The sequence below is a fragment of the Engraulis encrasicolus genome, chromosome 22, assembly GCF_034702125.1.
Source record: "Engraulis encrasicolus isolate BLACKSEA-1 chromosome 22, IST_EnEncr_1.0, whole genome shotgun sequence".
NCBI lineage: Eukaryota > Metazoa > Chordata > Actinopteri > Clupeiformes > Engraulidae > Engraulis > Engraulis encrasicolus.
The window spans coordinates 13,658,446-13,672,807 of NC_085878.1; the positions used below are offsets into that span (position 1 = coordinate 13,658,446).

General features: G+C 42.4%; 1 protein-coding gene across 2 annotated transcripts; it reads right to left on the reverse strand.

Annotated features, from left to right (window-relative positions):
* Positions 1–2,155: 2,155 nt before the first annotated feature.
* ap1ar (adaptor related protein complex 1 associated regulatory protein) lies at positions 2,156–12,667 on the reverse strand. 2 transcript variants are annotated; one of them, XM_063188592.1, is made up of 10 exons: positions 12,294–12,667; positions 11,552–11,600; positions 11,418–11,444; positions 11,281–11,306; positions 10,281–10,377; positions 8,629–8,727; positions 7,634–7,710; positions 5,559–5,632; positions 3,736–3,858; positions 2,156–3,269 (listed from the first exon to the last, which is right to left on the reverse strand). In XM_063188592.1, the coding sequence occupies exons 1-10, from the start codon at positions 12,362–12,364 to the stop codon at positions 2,833–2,835; spliced, it is 1,080 nt and encodes a 359-aa protein (XP_063044662.1). In that variant the 5' UTR covers positions 12,365–12,667; the 3' UTR covers positions 2,156–2,832. The 2 variants fall into 2 exon arrangements, with proteins under 2 accessions (XP_063044662.1, XP_063044661.1); XM_063188591.1 differs by having other exon boundaries at positions 7,634–7,716.
* Between the last annotated feature and the right edge of the window lie 1,695 nt (positions 12,668–14,362).

A 14,362-nucleotide genomic window follows, 5' to 3' on the forward strand; every position in this document is an offset into this window, starting at 1 on the left:
GCCCTCGTGAATTGGTAGTGGTGGCCCCATCTTGACCTTGGCAGGACATATGGGGCGCCCCAATCAGTATTTTGCCTTGGGGCTTTATGTGCAATTGTTCCTCCACTGATACTTGGCATACAGTAGCGAATGCCGTGCCTGCTGCTACCGCCCAAATGTCATGGAAAAGCCTATTGTAGGACAAAAACAGAATTCTTAAAATACAATTATCTCTAAGGCACTGAGGAATGGCAATGATGACAAAGTTCGAGTTGGCGTTGAACCTTCCTGTTTTTCTTAATGTTTTTACCAGGAACATAAACTGTAACATATTACATGTAATATATAGTGAGTATTTTGTGAAAAATTACAGGAATGCAATAATCACATGTTAGTGGGAAACACGTTATTGAACTTCATAAAAATGGATAAGCATGATGTACTGTATGTTTTATGGAATCCCTGATTTATCAGGGAAGGAAAAACTACATTTGTTTTACCAAAACACTACCCCGGCTTTAGATTGGAAATGATTACCGGTATTACAAAATCAAGACCTTGCGAGAATGAATCAGGCGAAATTCTACTTCTGTGGAATGACTTTTATTCCTGTGCCCAGTACCATTCTATTCATTCTTGCAAATGACAGTACTTTACCTTCAAAACCAGCAATCTAAAAACAAAAGCATGATCTGCCTTAAAATAGGTTCCATTCAGTGAATATATCAACTCGATGGTTTGCTTCTAGAGACATAATAAACAACTGAGTGCTTGATATTTCGGACAGAAGCAAACGTAAAATACATTTGTATTTCAACAGACCAGTACATTTAAAGCTATTGGTTACAAACAGTGAGGAGACAAGACACTAGTCGTTGGTGATTATAAACGCATCTAAACAAAAATTAAAAGTAACAGTAGCTTCCAACAACTGTGTTGAGGTGCACTCACAATCTTTTCAATGAAAAAGAGGCTTTGTCAAAATGAGCCTCCAAAGCACACACTAGTTTTTGTTATTCCAACCGTTTGGGACAGGCCTGTGTATTTATCCCCAAAACACATTCAGTGAAAGGAATAAGAAAACAGAATAGGACAGAAAAAGGGCCATTCAGATAGTGATCAGATTTGATGAGATAATGGATGCTCATTCGGAATGCTATGGGCCTCCTTTACATTGAGTTACTTGCGGACGTTAGGAGGTGGGGGAAAAGACCATTGTGCCCTCATTCTTTCACGCTAGTCTATTGCTGAATCTGAAATGTTAATTCGTTCACAAGAAAAAGTCTTACATAAGGGAATGAAACATTGTAACTCGTACCCTATAGAGTGGCGGATACAGTGAACGAAGGAAAATTTCCAATTCAACTTGATTGTGCTGTAGAAAACCTGCATTTTGCATTCTGTAGGCTTAGGTTCCTAAAGTATAGTCCCTTCACAGCATGTGATTTCTGCCCTACAAAGCAAAAAGGCAGTAACTGCGCTGTTGTCAAAAATGAGTTACTATGACTTCAATGACATATATATCAAAACATTAATTTAAATAAAATGATTAATCTGCATAAAAGGTGGTAATATAAAGTAACAAAACTGCTGCATGTCAATAATATCTCCAAAACTACTAAGACTGGATTGCAGTATCATTTTAAAGTCATTTTACTCAGTTTGGAGCTCTGTGCAGTTACTGCCTTTTTGCTTTGTAGGGCAGATATGAATACCTACTTGCTACTTGTTCTTAAAAAGCAGAGTGATTCCCCTCATTTCTCGTGATATGCATCTACAATCTAGAGGGGAAAGGAAACTGAAACATTTAAGTCACCTCTACTGTACATTCTTCATGGTCATTGACTGACAAGACTAGAGTGGCAGTCGGGACTTCTATTAGTTCTGTGTTGGTGAATTATCAAACCCAGAGGTAGAATATCATTAAGCGTATAAAACAAACTGATACTACCCTCTGATGATACCACATCTGAGCACAATCTGCTGACTCGTGTTTGTATTTAATCTCTGGAATGGGACAAGATTCTCTTCCCTTGAGGTTCTTTGTTCTGTCGTCAAAGTTCTGATCTTCAGATCAAAGACCACCTGGGCAGAAAGTGATGTCCATTTCTTTGATGGAAACCTTTTCCCTTGAAAAGTTCTTAAGAGCCATTTTATCCAACAGATTGCCGTGCTCTGTAGTTCCATATTTATTTGCGGTCTCATTTCTTTTTTTAGGCACGAATTTCAAGCAGACAACGTTGCTGTTGATGACAGATAATGACAGAAATCTTCATGCAAAACAAGCGCTCTCTCTCTCTTGCATCCAATCAGAGGCCACATGAATTGCACTTAATTATTCAATGTACTGAAAAACAGGCCAATTTTCTTTTAATAAGGCAGAACAAAACGCTTCCCTTTCATACATATAGAAGACAGAAAATCTCGGAGCAGGATAAGGATTTCAAACCATCTTTCACCTTCAATTTTAGGAAGAAAGGGTTTTCGTCTAATTGTGGCTGGATGACACCAATTGTCCAATTTGGATATGTGGAGGTATTATCCTGCCACACAAGTCTCACAGACAGTGAGTACTACCAGTCTCAGTTTTAGAAGGCTACAGCGCGGAACGGTACAGTGACTTGCATCTTCCAGAGGAGACCAGACATGACGGTAGGCCATGGCATGGTCAGCTGTAGCCTTGGGGTGAGACCAACATCTCCTGTTGTTTCTGGTGCTACATCTGACCTGGCCTGACCTGACCTGACCTGACCATTCTTGACCTGATGGAAGAAGTTTACATACATGTTGAAGACGGGATGGGTGACCCTGAGGTGGTCTGCTAACTGCTCCCACGCCAAGACACCCCTGCAACTACCTCCCCTGCACCTCCTCTTTCTCCTGCCCATCTTCCTTCTCCTTCTCCTCAACCTCCTGCTTCTCCTCCTCCTCCACCACCACCACCACCGCCACCTCCTTGTCCTCCTCTTCTACATCAAGCACCACCACCTCTTCATCTTCATCATCATCCTCCTCCTCAAGCTGTTTGTCCTCCTCCCTGTTCAAGTCCTCCAGAGTGTCCTCGCTGGGTGTGTCACAAGCAGGGTTCACGTAGCCTTCGAAGGCGTCGTCTTCCTGGTCCTCTTCGTCGGCGTGCACAAAGTCGTTCTCCCACTCCAGGACATTAGAGTCCTCGGAGGCGGATGGGGGTCCGCTACGCAGGGGCTTGCCAGGAGTGGGACGCAGGGCAGCGCGGAGAATGTCCTCTTCCGTCTTGGAGCGCTCCCATGTCGGACCTGCGCGATTCATACCTGTGGTGCGTGCGTGGATACAGTCATTAAAACACATAGCACATGTACAAACACAGAAAACACAAGTATCTGTATATGGTCAACTTGGTGCATTTTGCAGTGTTAATTCAACACTTAGAGTGCAATTCAACACAAGTTGGTTCTACAGTACTCTCTCCTCTTCAAGTGTTGAATCAACGCTACAAATTTTATGGTGTTAATGGTGAGAAATGTTTTCAAGTCAAGTCAAGTGTACTTTATTGTCAAAAATCTATGTAACAGGGTGAGCACAGAAGTTTGAAATAGCGTTTGACCGGTCTCCAATGTGCAGTTAACTAGACAAAACTCTCACACACGCACGCACAGTGTTTCTGTGTCACAGCAATTATGATAATACGCTACAGCAAACATGTTTTTGTCACTTATCTTTCGTTAGGATTTGGGTGTAGTAGTGTGGCGATTTTCAAACTCAGCAGAGAAAACTAACCTTCTTCATCTTCCCACTCCAAGTCTAAGGAGGTTCCATCGTCGTTTGTGGAGCGAGTCTTGGTGTTGAAGTCCCAGCTACTTTCTGTGTTCGGGGTGATGACATTGGTGTCGGATGACAGCCCTGAGGGAACCAAGATCAGCTTCAGTCCAACTGCACAGCAATCACACCACAAACAATAGTGCACACCATTTTGCAATGCTGGCCCAGTCACGACAATAAGCTGAAACAACAGTTACGATTTAGCAAAGTATGTGTCACACAATAAACGAAATAAGGTAAAAACTAAACAAGATTCAACTAAAAAAAAAAACTGTCTTCATAAAAGTATTATGAGCTAATTTAGCACTTAAAAGAGAAAGTGAGCACGACTTCTGAATACCAGTCAATGGACATCATAATTGTTTGATCCGCACATCAAAGGCTTTTGTCTACAGCATCAGAAGACACCCAATTATAATTAAGTGCCTTTATGTAACGATCAAGTGACCTGAAAATAACCACTTTGTTTTCATCCACCCACCTCATCTCCAAACCTGGGCACGTTCTGATGGTGATATGAAAGAGGGGAATGAAAGTTCGTAGTTGTAAGCCACTACTCCGTCTGTGATCGCATAATTCAGTTTTAAAGGCCATCACTGCTAGATTCTGGCTCCCATTTAATTAAAGTCGTTAAATGAGTGCTGTCCGATTTAATGAATGTGCTATCTTTATATATCAAACCGGCTCAGGGTCATGAAAGGACACCCTTACACTGCTCTTCATAATGGACTATACTTTTTGAAGAGGTTGCTCAGTCTTCAATGTGACGTGGAGCAAACTAACGCCTGTACACCCAGAGAAGTGGGGAATAGGAGGGATGTTATGCAGCGAAGACACATAATACCGGTACTAATGTGAATATAAATTTACATTCAGAGTAGGAAAAGCATAACAGGATTTTCAAGCTCAGACAGAAATTGTAGAAAGAGCCTTGCATATTTTTGCTTTGACTTTGGTCTTGCATGTTTCAAATGAAAAAGCCGTTTTTAGCTTTCCTTGAGCCTGGCATTCCTTGAGCTCAAAGCAGACAGCAGACATCAAGATAAGTTTCGCACATGACTGAAAAGTGAAATTGTGTAATCTACAGAAAGAACCAATAGATGGCAAACATCTGCTTTATAGTTGCTGGTATAATATTTAATGTTACCCCAACCAATGAGGGAAATAGTTAATCCTGGACAAAACTATTGTTAACTAAGTACACATGACTGGTTTGGCACATGAAGAGATGTGAATGAATGATAAATGGTGATTTAATGACCAAATGCAAGTTAACCATTATAACTAAACACAGGGCAACTGTTAGTGATACAGTCGAAATAACTGGATGAATACCAGTCGAATTAAATGGATGAATACAAGTCATATCAAAGACATATCATCCAAAATAAGCTCAAAATAGTTTGGAGAGGAAGAGACAGAAGAGAGAAATGTAGAGGGACACAGGGTGTGTGTGGGAACCATGCGAGGACAGAGTGACTCCCTGAGCCATTCATTACATCTTTATATACTAGTGGAGTGACCAACTGTCTTTTGATGTCAATACCAGGACACATGAGACCCAATGGGGGTTGAGACACAGCCCTAAAGTATACATTGGGGGTTACCCCCTGAGCCAATCTTTGTTGTAATAACAGTAGTCCAGGTTTAATCAATCCAAAAGGTCATTCACGATAACCTAGGAGTTTTATACTGGTCTCAAAACATGTTATGTTGCAGTAGCGCCAGAGTGTAGGACACCAAGCTCTACTTTCTGGACCTACTGGCCGCAAGGAACTTACGGTTGCTGCGGAAGGCTTCTGACTGGGCCTTCACACTCTGCAGGTACACCTCAAAGTCTCCACCAGGAGTACTCCTGTAGAGGGGCCACAGCAACAACACAGCTCAGGTCAACGCCACAGATCTCAATCCATACAAACTAGTGGTAATCTGCCTGAGGTCTCGGGCCTGATTTATAACGGGTGCGTACGCACAAAAGACTGCGCACGCCAAGTTCACCGCAAGGTTTGGTATTTATAGAAAAAGAACTTGGCGGTAAACATGCGCAGCTCCACGCAAAGTTTTACCCATGCGTACGCCCTAAAAAAAGACCAAACGCGGAAAGCGCGACCTCGGGAGGTAGCTGGAAGAACGACCCGAAATTGGTAGGGGGAAAAAAACGGAGGTCACGTGTCATGATAGCCTCTTTAACATTAATTCAGTTCACAACGAAAAACGTGATTGTTTGTTGTTTGTTTGGTAATGGTGGAAAATAATTAGTAGGCCTACCTGGCCTATCCATAGTCACATGCATGTTTTTAAGGAAGTAACCGACGCTTCAAATGTTATATTTAGAGTACATTACATTTGGAAATATCTAAATCACTCACGGACCTTTCCAGTATATCTGTAGGCTATAATCGTTTGTGCGTTCCGACTCTGCAAAGGAATTACGCCAACATTTAAGCCAGTTGCAGAATAATCTGCTCGAGTCCCACGTGCAGCTGTACTAATAGAAAGATTTTCTCAGCCATTCGGCATACAGACAAGCATACAGCCAAGTGTCATACTGATGGACAGTTTCGTTTCTGTTGTTGCATGCCATTTCTTTTTCATGCGGTTCGTCAGCAAATGAGCAGAGGTGTGCATTTCTAAGACTGCTGGCCTTATAGACTGATAATGCGCGTTTATAATACACACATTAAATAAATACAGACTAGAAAATGCCCATAGATGTCAGGCTGTCTGTGGATGTGTCGATCGACAGTTGGGGCGTCGCTTTGAACTGAAAGCAGACAGCTGCGCGCAGTGACCAACGGTAAACCCGGGGCATATGAGGTGCCATGAGACAGCGAATAGATTTTCTACCGGTGAATTTCACATGGGGACATGCCATGTGAGATGTTTCCTTGACGCAGCTATTTTCCCCTTGTTCACAACTAAATTAATACTACATGTCCATGACTTCACTTCACAATCCACTGACCATCCTTATTTTATTTATTAACATAGCCATCCACATGCTGCAATTCGAGGGATTTTGTTTTTTGTACGACTTCCCAAACTTAACCGCTCCACATTGCCCAACGTTCTCTAGGCCTATCTAATAAAACGGTTTGCTCCACATGTGGTAAATAAGCTATCTCGTCTGCTTTCCGCACGCCGTCCACAGATATAATTATTCATTTTGGGCGTTTCACTGAATATTCATAGATAATTATGGGTGTGTCCACAGGTGCGCACATGTGCCGCAACTTCAGAGTCAGTTGGGATTTATAAAGGGAAATCGACGTGGAACGTGCGTGCGCCATGCTTTATAAATCTGAATATTTTCTTGCGCACGCACATCCTGAGTTTCGTGCGTGCGCCATCTTTTGGCGCATTTCTTCCGCAAAGTTTTATAAATGAGACCCCTAGTGAGCAAACCCTTGCACACTTTGGCAACACTTTACTTGACGCCGGTGTCATATGCATGTCATTACATTGTCATAATAGTGTCATAACACAGTCATAAAGAAGACAAACATTAAGTCCATGTCATAAACATTTTATGACTGTTGGCCTTAAGTGACATTCAGTTATGGCAAAGACAACTTTGCCATAACCATATGTCACTTAAGGCCACAGTCACAAAATGTTTATGACATGGACATAATGTTTATGACACCTGCATAACTGTGTTATGGCACTGTAATGACATGCCTATGACACCGGCGTCTAGTAAAATGTTACCCACGCTTTTTTTACAAAGCCTCACTACACAGACAAAACCGTGTAGATTGTTTCTCGTTCTATTTTTTTCTTTTTCCAACCAACTACTTTAGTAAAGACTACAGACAGTGTTAATGTGTTGTTATCTGATGCAACAGATGCTCACCTCCTCTGGGTTGGAGCAGACTCGACTGTAGGCTTGCCTTTTTTCTCTCCACCTAGTTGCTGCTGCTGCTGCTGTTGCTGTAGCTTTGGAAAGGTTACACAATTCATTAAGTACAGAGACACAGACACAGACAGCGAACTCATCTCTCTATGGCCACACTGCATGATCTAAAAATTGTGGAAAAGGTTCATGGAGCACAACAGTGAATGTCGTGACCTGACAGAATGTCGTAATAATGAACAAAGATGAAGTTCTGTGTTGCAAACAAATGAGGGAAAAAAGCGAGGCACGAGGAAAGCAACCCAAAAAAAGCACCACATGGATTACGCAACAGAAACTGAACTGAAATGTGCTTCAGTAAAGCATTAAAGTTAATCCTTCAATGTTTCCGTAATATTACACCTCAAGTAATATTACCTACGTATTACGGCGTGATGACTAGCTGTTCAGTGCACAGCGCATTAGTTTTTTAATATGACACTAAGACAAGGTCTGGAGGTATGATAGAGGAAATGGATAGGACTGCAGCCACAAAGAACTGCTTGTTAGTCAGACAAAGTGTAAGCTCTGATGGCTGACTCAAATAGGTGCACACCATGGAGGGCAAAGTTTACGTTTCTCACCACAGCAAGTTGTTACGTAGAAAACGTGTACCGATAAACTAACCCTGCATTTTGTACAGAGGGTCTGGCTATGGCGACATTGACATAATCTTCTTCTTACAGTATTTTCGCCACACCAATCTTGTGAACAGAGGGACTGTTGTGTGACTGATGGCGTCCCTTATTCTTGAATATTTTTGTTTTTTGCTGATTGTTTGTGCAAGATGCTACTAAGGACCACCATGTCCATGGCACAACAGCCAGACCCTTTGAGTCAATATGCAGTACAAGATGACTCAATATCATAAACAGTATCAGGGAGGAGTAGGTGGTGGAAATTTGGAGGGGGCAACAAACGGGAGGGGACTGGGCAATGCCCCTGTGCCACCTCACCTCCTGCAGCTTTCGTTCCCGTGCCAAGCGGGCAGCCTCACGCTGGGCGGCACATATAGCCTCCTCTTCTAGTCTTAACTTCTCCTCTTCTGCCAATAACTGGGCATAACATAAAAAAACAACAGAAAGGTGGGGGAGGGGAGGGGAGGGAAGGAGGAGGGGGGGGGGGTTAACAGCTCAGAACAGAAGCATAAAGAACATAATGAGAAAAAGAAACGAAAAATGTAATAATAATGTACAAGTGCAAATGATGAAAACACAAAAACCTGAAAATAAACACAAAAAAGTAAAGAAAGCAAAGCCTCAAGCCCACAACTGATGAAGTATGCCCCCTAACTTCGTTACTGCAATACTGCACATTCAACCGTATTTTTAAATTATTCAGGATTTCTGCAATACAGTGTTAATTTTGTCAGCTTTTTTTTATTTAGTCGTAGTCTTAGTCACAATGACGAAAATCAATTTTAGTCTTAGTCATATTTTAGTCATTGCCTTCCCAGTTTAGTCTTAGTCTAAATGACGAAAATTAATTTTAGTCTTAGTCAGTTTTTAGTCATTTTCGTCATTTTAGACAACACTGTACATTACAGAACTTCTCCACACACTTTTAACATACTGTATATCATTGACTGTAGAGAATAAACCTTCTCCGCACACTGCTTCTCTTTTTAACATATATCACACTGTACAGAATAAAACTTCTTCACACACTGGTTCTCTTTTTCTCTATTTTATTTAATACCAGTGTAAATTTCGTCATCTTTTTAAAATTTCGTCTTAGTCTTAGTCACAATGACTAAAATCAATTTTAGTCTTAGTCATATTTTAGTCATTGCCTTCCCAATTTAGTCTTAGTCTTAGTCTAAATGACGAAAATCAAAAAAGGGCATTGACGAAATATTTTAGTCATAGTCATGGTTGACGAAATGAACACTGCTGCAATAGCTATCAAAAATAGGAGTTCAAATCCCATTGCTTTCCAAGAGGTCAGGGTGACCATGATCTTTACTGTCACTCAAACTCACTTCCATCTTATACAGAGTGACTTGACAGTTATTTAGGAACACACAGACCTTGGATGAAATGTGTTGGCTAGGTGGCTTGCTCAAGGGCACTCAAGGCACGGATATGTGGAGGGGAGCAAACAGTAACAGACAGATGTAGACAAGAGCACAGAGTACACCAAATCTAGGGCAATGGAGTTGTCCTATCTCCCAAAAGCTATGAGAGCAAAAAGGCAGTAACTGCGTTGTTGTGGAAAGTGAGTTACTATGACTTTAATGACATATATATCAAAGTTTAAATTTAAATAATATGATTCATCTGCATAAAAGGTGGTAATATAAAGTAACAAAACTGCTGCATGTCAATAATCTCCCCAAAACTACTTAGACTAGATTGCAGTATCATTTTAAAGCCAATTTACTCAGTTTGGAGCTCTGCGCTGTTCCTTTTTGCTTTGTAGGGCAGAAGTCCCCTGTGCCCCTGACAGACATACATACATACTTATTTTTTCTGGACAAAAGTGACATAAAAAAGAGCTAAGGAGGATCACTCCTACTGTATAAACAATCTCTCAGCTTTCTGCTCTTTCAGGGGAAATTTGGCATCAGTCTTTGGCAGGGCGGAGCTGGAGCCCAGCTCAGCCATACCTCAGCGTTCAGCTTCTCATCGATCAGCGTCTGCTGGTCTGCAATGGCTGCATAGCGATGCTCCTTCAGGTGCCCGATTTCTTCATCGTTGATTGGCCTACAGAGGTCAAAACCAGGAAGAGATTAAAAAAACCCACACAGCTGTCATGTGTGACCAAGAAGTGTAGATACACTGCTGCGGACCAGGGAGCAGCTTTTTCTTTGCGTTTTTTTCCCACATGCACACAAAAACACACAGAACTGGACGGAGACGGAGTGAACGGGACAGAGAGAGGGAGGGATGACGAGTTCCACAGAGAAGAGAAGAGAGCATGCTTGCCAGGCCTTGGATGGCTTCCACTGGGATATCTTACAGTAAATGTTCTTTAGATGTTGAGCAAAGAACAGCAGAAGCGGATGGGGAGGAGTTGAATGTTTGGGATGCTGATTGCCATGCTTAGAGCGTCCTGCTCAGCTCCACTGTGTGAATCCCTTTTGCCATCCCAGCACAGCATGCCATAGTGTGTAAATCCCAATACCAGATGAAAGCCATGCAAATTAACATGGAGGAGAAGACTAGAACACTGACGACTCCAAAGGGTTTGCCTTGTCTAGTCTTCACAAAATGTGTGTCTGACAAGATTACATGTTGTCTACGGCACTAGTAATGAAGTAGGGGTAAATCCACAGATGAAAGGAAGGTTAAACATGCAGTGTAATGTGGTGTACTACTGACATATGTGAGAAGAGGGAGCGGAAAGGAACCTTACAGTGTGACAAAATGAGTGACTACTTGCTTGGACCATCACCACAACAACAACAACACGTTAGAAGTACACAACTAAAGCGAGGAAGACGATGAGAGCATCATCAATTTGCCATTTTACAAGAGTAATCCACTCTTGTAAATGGGCAAAGAAAAGGGAAAATGTGACATAGCAACACAAAACAGCAATGGTGAGTGTTATTTAAATGGCATGCACCGGATTGGAACACCACTGAAGCATAATCTGTATCCTACCTTAGACAAGTTTCTGAACTTTCTCCCTGTAACAGAGAGACTGGGATGAGAATAACAGCAAGTCGACCCCCCCTACCAGACGAAGCAGGTTAAGTTATTATGCACAAGCTCGCATGCATGAATAGTTCATGTCTTACCTCATCACTTTCAACAAGGTTCTCAAACTGAAATGTGTGTATAGAAGAAAATTGTCAGACCCAGAATGTGCAAAAATCAAAATGAATCTTATTCCAGTCTATTGGACATCTATTTTGCGATTCACTTACTGTACCTCTATGGTATAATGCTCCCCAGTAGTACTGCTTCTGAAGTACTTGGACCTGTGTATTTAAATTGATACATTTTTAATGTTCAAATAGTGAGAGTAGCTGACATACAGGCAATTTTGGGCTTCCTCCGTAAAAATGTAACTATGAAGAGAGGCAGTATTCTTGATCCATTGGCGTTATATTGCACCACAGCAATATGTCAAACCTTGTGTCAAACGGTTTACAACCAAGCTGACAGTGTTTTAGTGACAGTGCAGGGTCGGTGCCAGCACCCAGGTGATGTCAAACTTGAACAAGGTAATGCTTTGAAACTTAAAGCAATATAGCAAACACACTGCACACAAAGACACATTCTGACATCAGTGAGTTTGAGACTAGGCTAATAGCTTACGCCACATTAGTCATGGATGTGTCGTGCAACCGGAGCGAGCTATTAAATGGAGCGCTATTAAAAATCAATCGCGTTGGGGACGGGGCGTGGTCATTTGTAAATGTGCCTGGTGATGCGGAAACAGCTATGTTTAGGCAGTTGTGCAATATGACTGCGCTTTTTACAATCACGTACATACAATCATGGTGCTTAAGACGAACAATCACAGGTAAACCTTTCCTTACAGCGAAGTGCAATTTGCTCGCAAACACCAACTTAGTTTGGGTCTGCTATTATTATTGATGACAGGGTTAGCTATTAAGACCAGATGTCACAGCTGAGGTCTTCATGTACGGCAAGAAGCGTCAGCTTACCCTCCTCCACGTTGAATTCTATTTGCTTCTCTTCTGAATAACGCATAGCAGTGAGTCCAGCAGTTCCCCATGGCATTATGTCAAAGTGGACAGCCAGGATGATCCGCTAGCTGTGTTGAAACTGGATAGTTAGCTGACAAGCTAGCCAGTGTGGCTACATATCAGTTGACCAGGCTCATGATTCTAAAAAGAAACTGAGAGCTCTGGCTAACACGCCACCTTACATACAAGCAGAAACTGTGGGAACCACACAGGAGTTCTGCAGGTGAACATGACTATTTATTTCGCTCTAAATATTAGTCTAACAGATATAAACAACCCCATGATGACTGACCAGAGGCATTACAGGTTCACCTGACGTTAGGCACGTAGCGTTAGCATTCCTTTTGTTTCCTCTTCCTGACAGCTCATACGTCATTAATGTTTTAGCTACGGCAAGTGAGAAGGTTCATACGGCTTATTCAATGCAAAACCAGCAGGGGGAGGCAAACAACAGAACATGTTTGAGGGAAACTAGGACATGACTTACAGTAGGCTTACCCTTCATCTCTTGTCCTTACCCTTCATTTTATCAGAGAACCATGTCTCCCAACACACACACACACACACACACACACACACACACACACACACACACACACACACACACACACACACACACACACACACACACACACACACACACACACACACACACACACACACACACACACACACACACACACCAATCTGAATAGCCTACTGAAGACACATGTCTGGCTCCCACTTATTAGTTCTGCCCAACCTGTGTCCTGCAGACTCCTGAAAGGTCAGAAGGATTAAAAAATCTGAGAGGCGCTGACGGACTTTTGATGCCCGATTCCCCGCCAAGCAAATCAGACAGCTCAGCGTGTGCAGCAGTGGGCACAGATTGTCAAAGCAGGTACAGTATATACCGTTGCCCTGCCCCGCACGGTGCACCGCTGATGATTGCGCACTCCCGCACCTGCTGCTGGTGGCAGGGTGCCCTGGGATATTAATGAAAAGTAGATTATACCTGGAGACAGGGACCAGCGCACCGTTGACTCCCACCAGGAGTGCTGTGCAGCACGAGCGACAGCCATCAGTGATGTCGGTGTCTGGCAGTGTGAGCGGAAAGGAAGAAGAACCCAGAGCAGGGAGAGAGAGACAGCCAGACTTATCTACTAAACTGATACGTTCAACCCCTAAAAATGGAACATAGTGACGCACTGTCATCACCCTCGTTGCATAACAGGTTAATTTCTACTCTGATACAACACCAGTGACATTTAGGAAGAGGCTTTTTGTAGCTCTCTCTCTCTCCATGCTCTCAAGCTATCCCGTGCGCTTGTTTTTTTTTCCAAAGGACACATTAGGATCATGTTGTTCATGTCTTAAACTTGCTGAGATATCCGGGCAGACTGTGTTTGATGTTTAACACATCAGAACATTTAAGCACCAAGACAGCTAGACTAAAAAATGAAAACATCTAAAAATGCAGAGAAGGCCTTGCCGTTCTATTGAAAACCTTGCTTTACTTCTGTTGGTGCACATGTACTAGGCCTCCGGTCTATTTGAGTTAAGCTACACTTGTTCAGATTGCAAAGTCTACCGAGTTCTTTAAAACAAACACTACTTGCATATTGGGAATGCTGAAAGATGTAGACTGAGGCCCTGAGAATCAAGGCAATCATTCACAAGACGCAGAGATCAGAAAAGAATTGACTGTTGTGTAGAGCAGGGGTCTTGCTGATTTCATTGATCGGCTTTTAGTTTTTACAGCTCTGCAGCTGCTGAAAAACAAGGCAATGGTCATGCCCGGAGGCAACATGGCTTGGTTAATATCATACTTTATCGTGTAGCTTCCTCTGTGCTTGCACTGTTAGTTAGTTTGTTTTAACTAAAACTGTGAAAATGGCACGGTTAAAAATGGAACATGGGCTCGCACACTCTCCCTCCTCAGCAAGCACATCAAATTGGTATCATGTTTCAACATGCCCCTTTTTATTACACCAGAGTATTCCTTTAATAAGTCTGTGTTCCCAAGATGGAGGTTGATCGTGCCATAG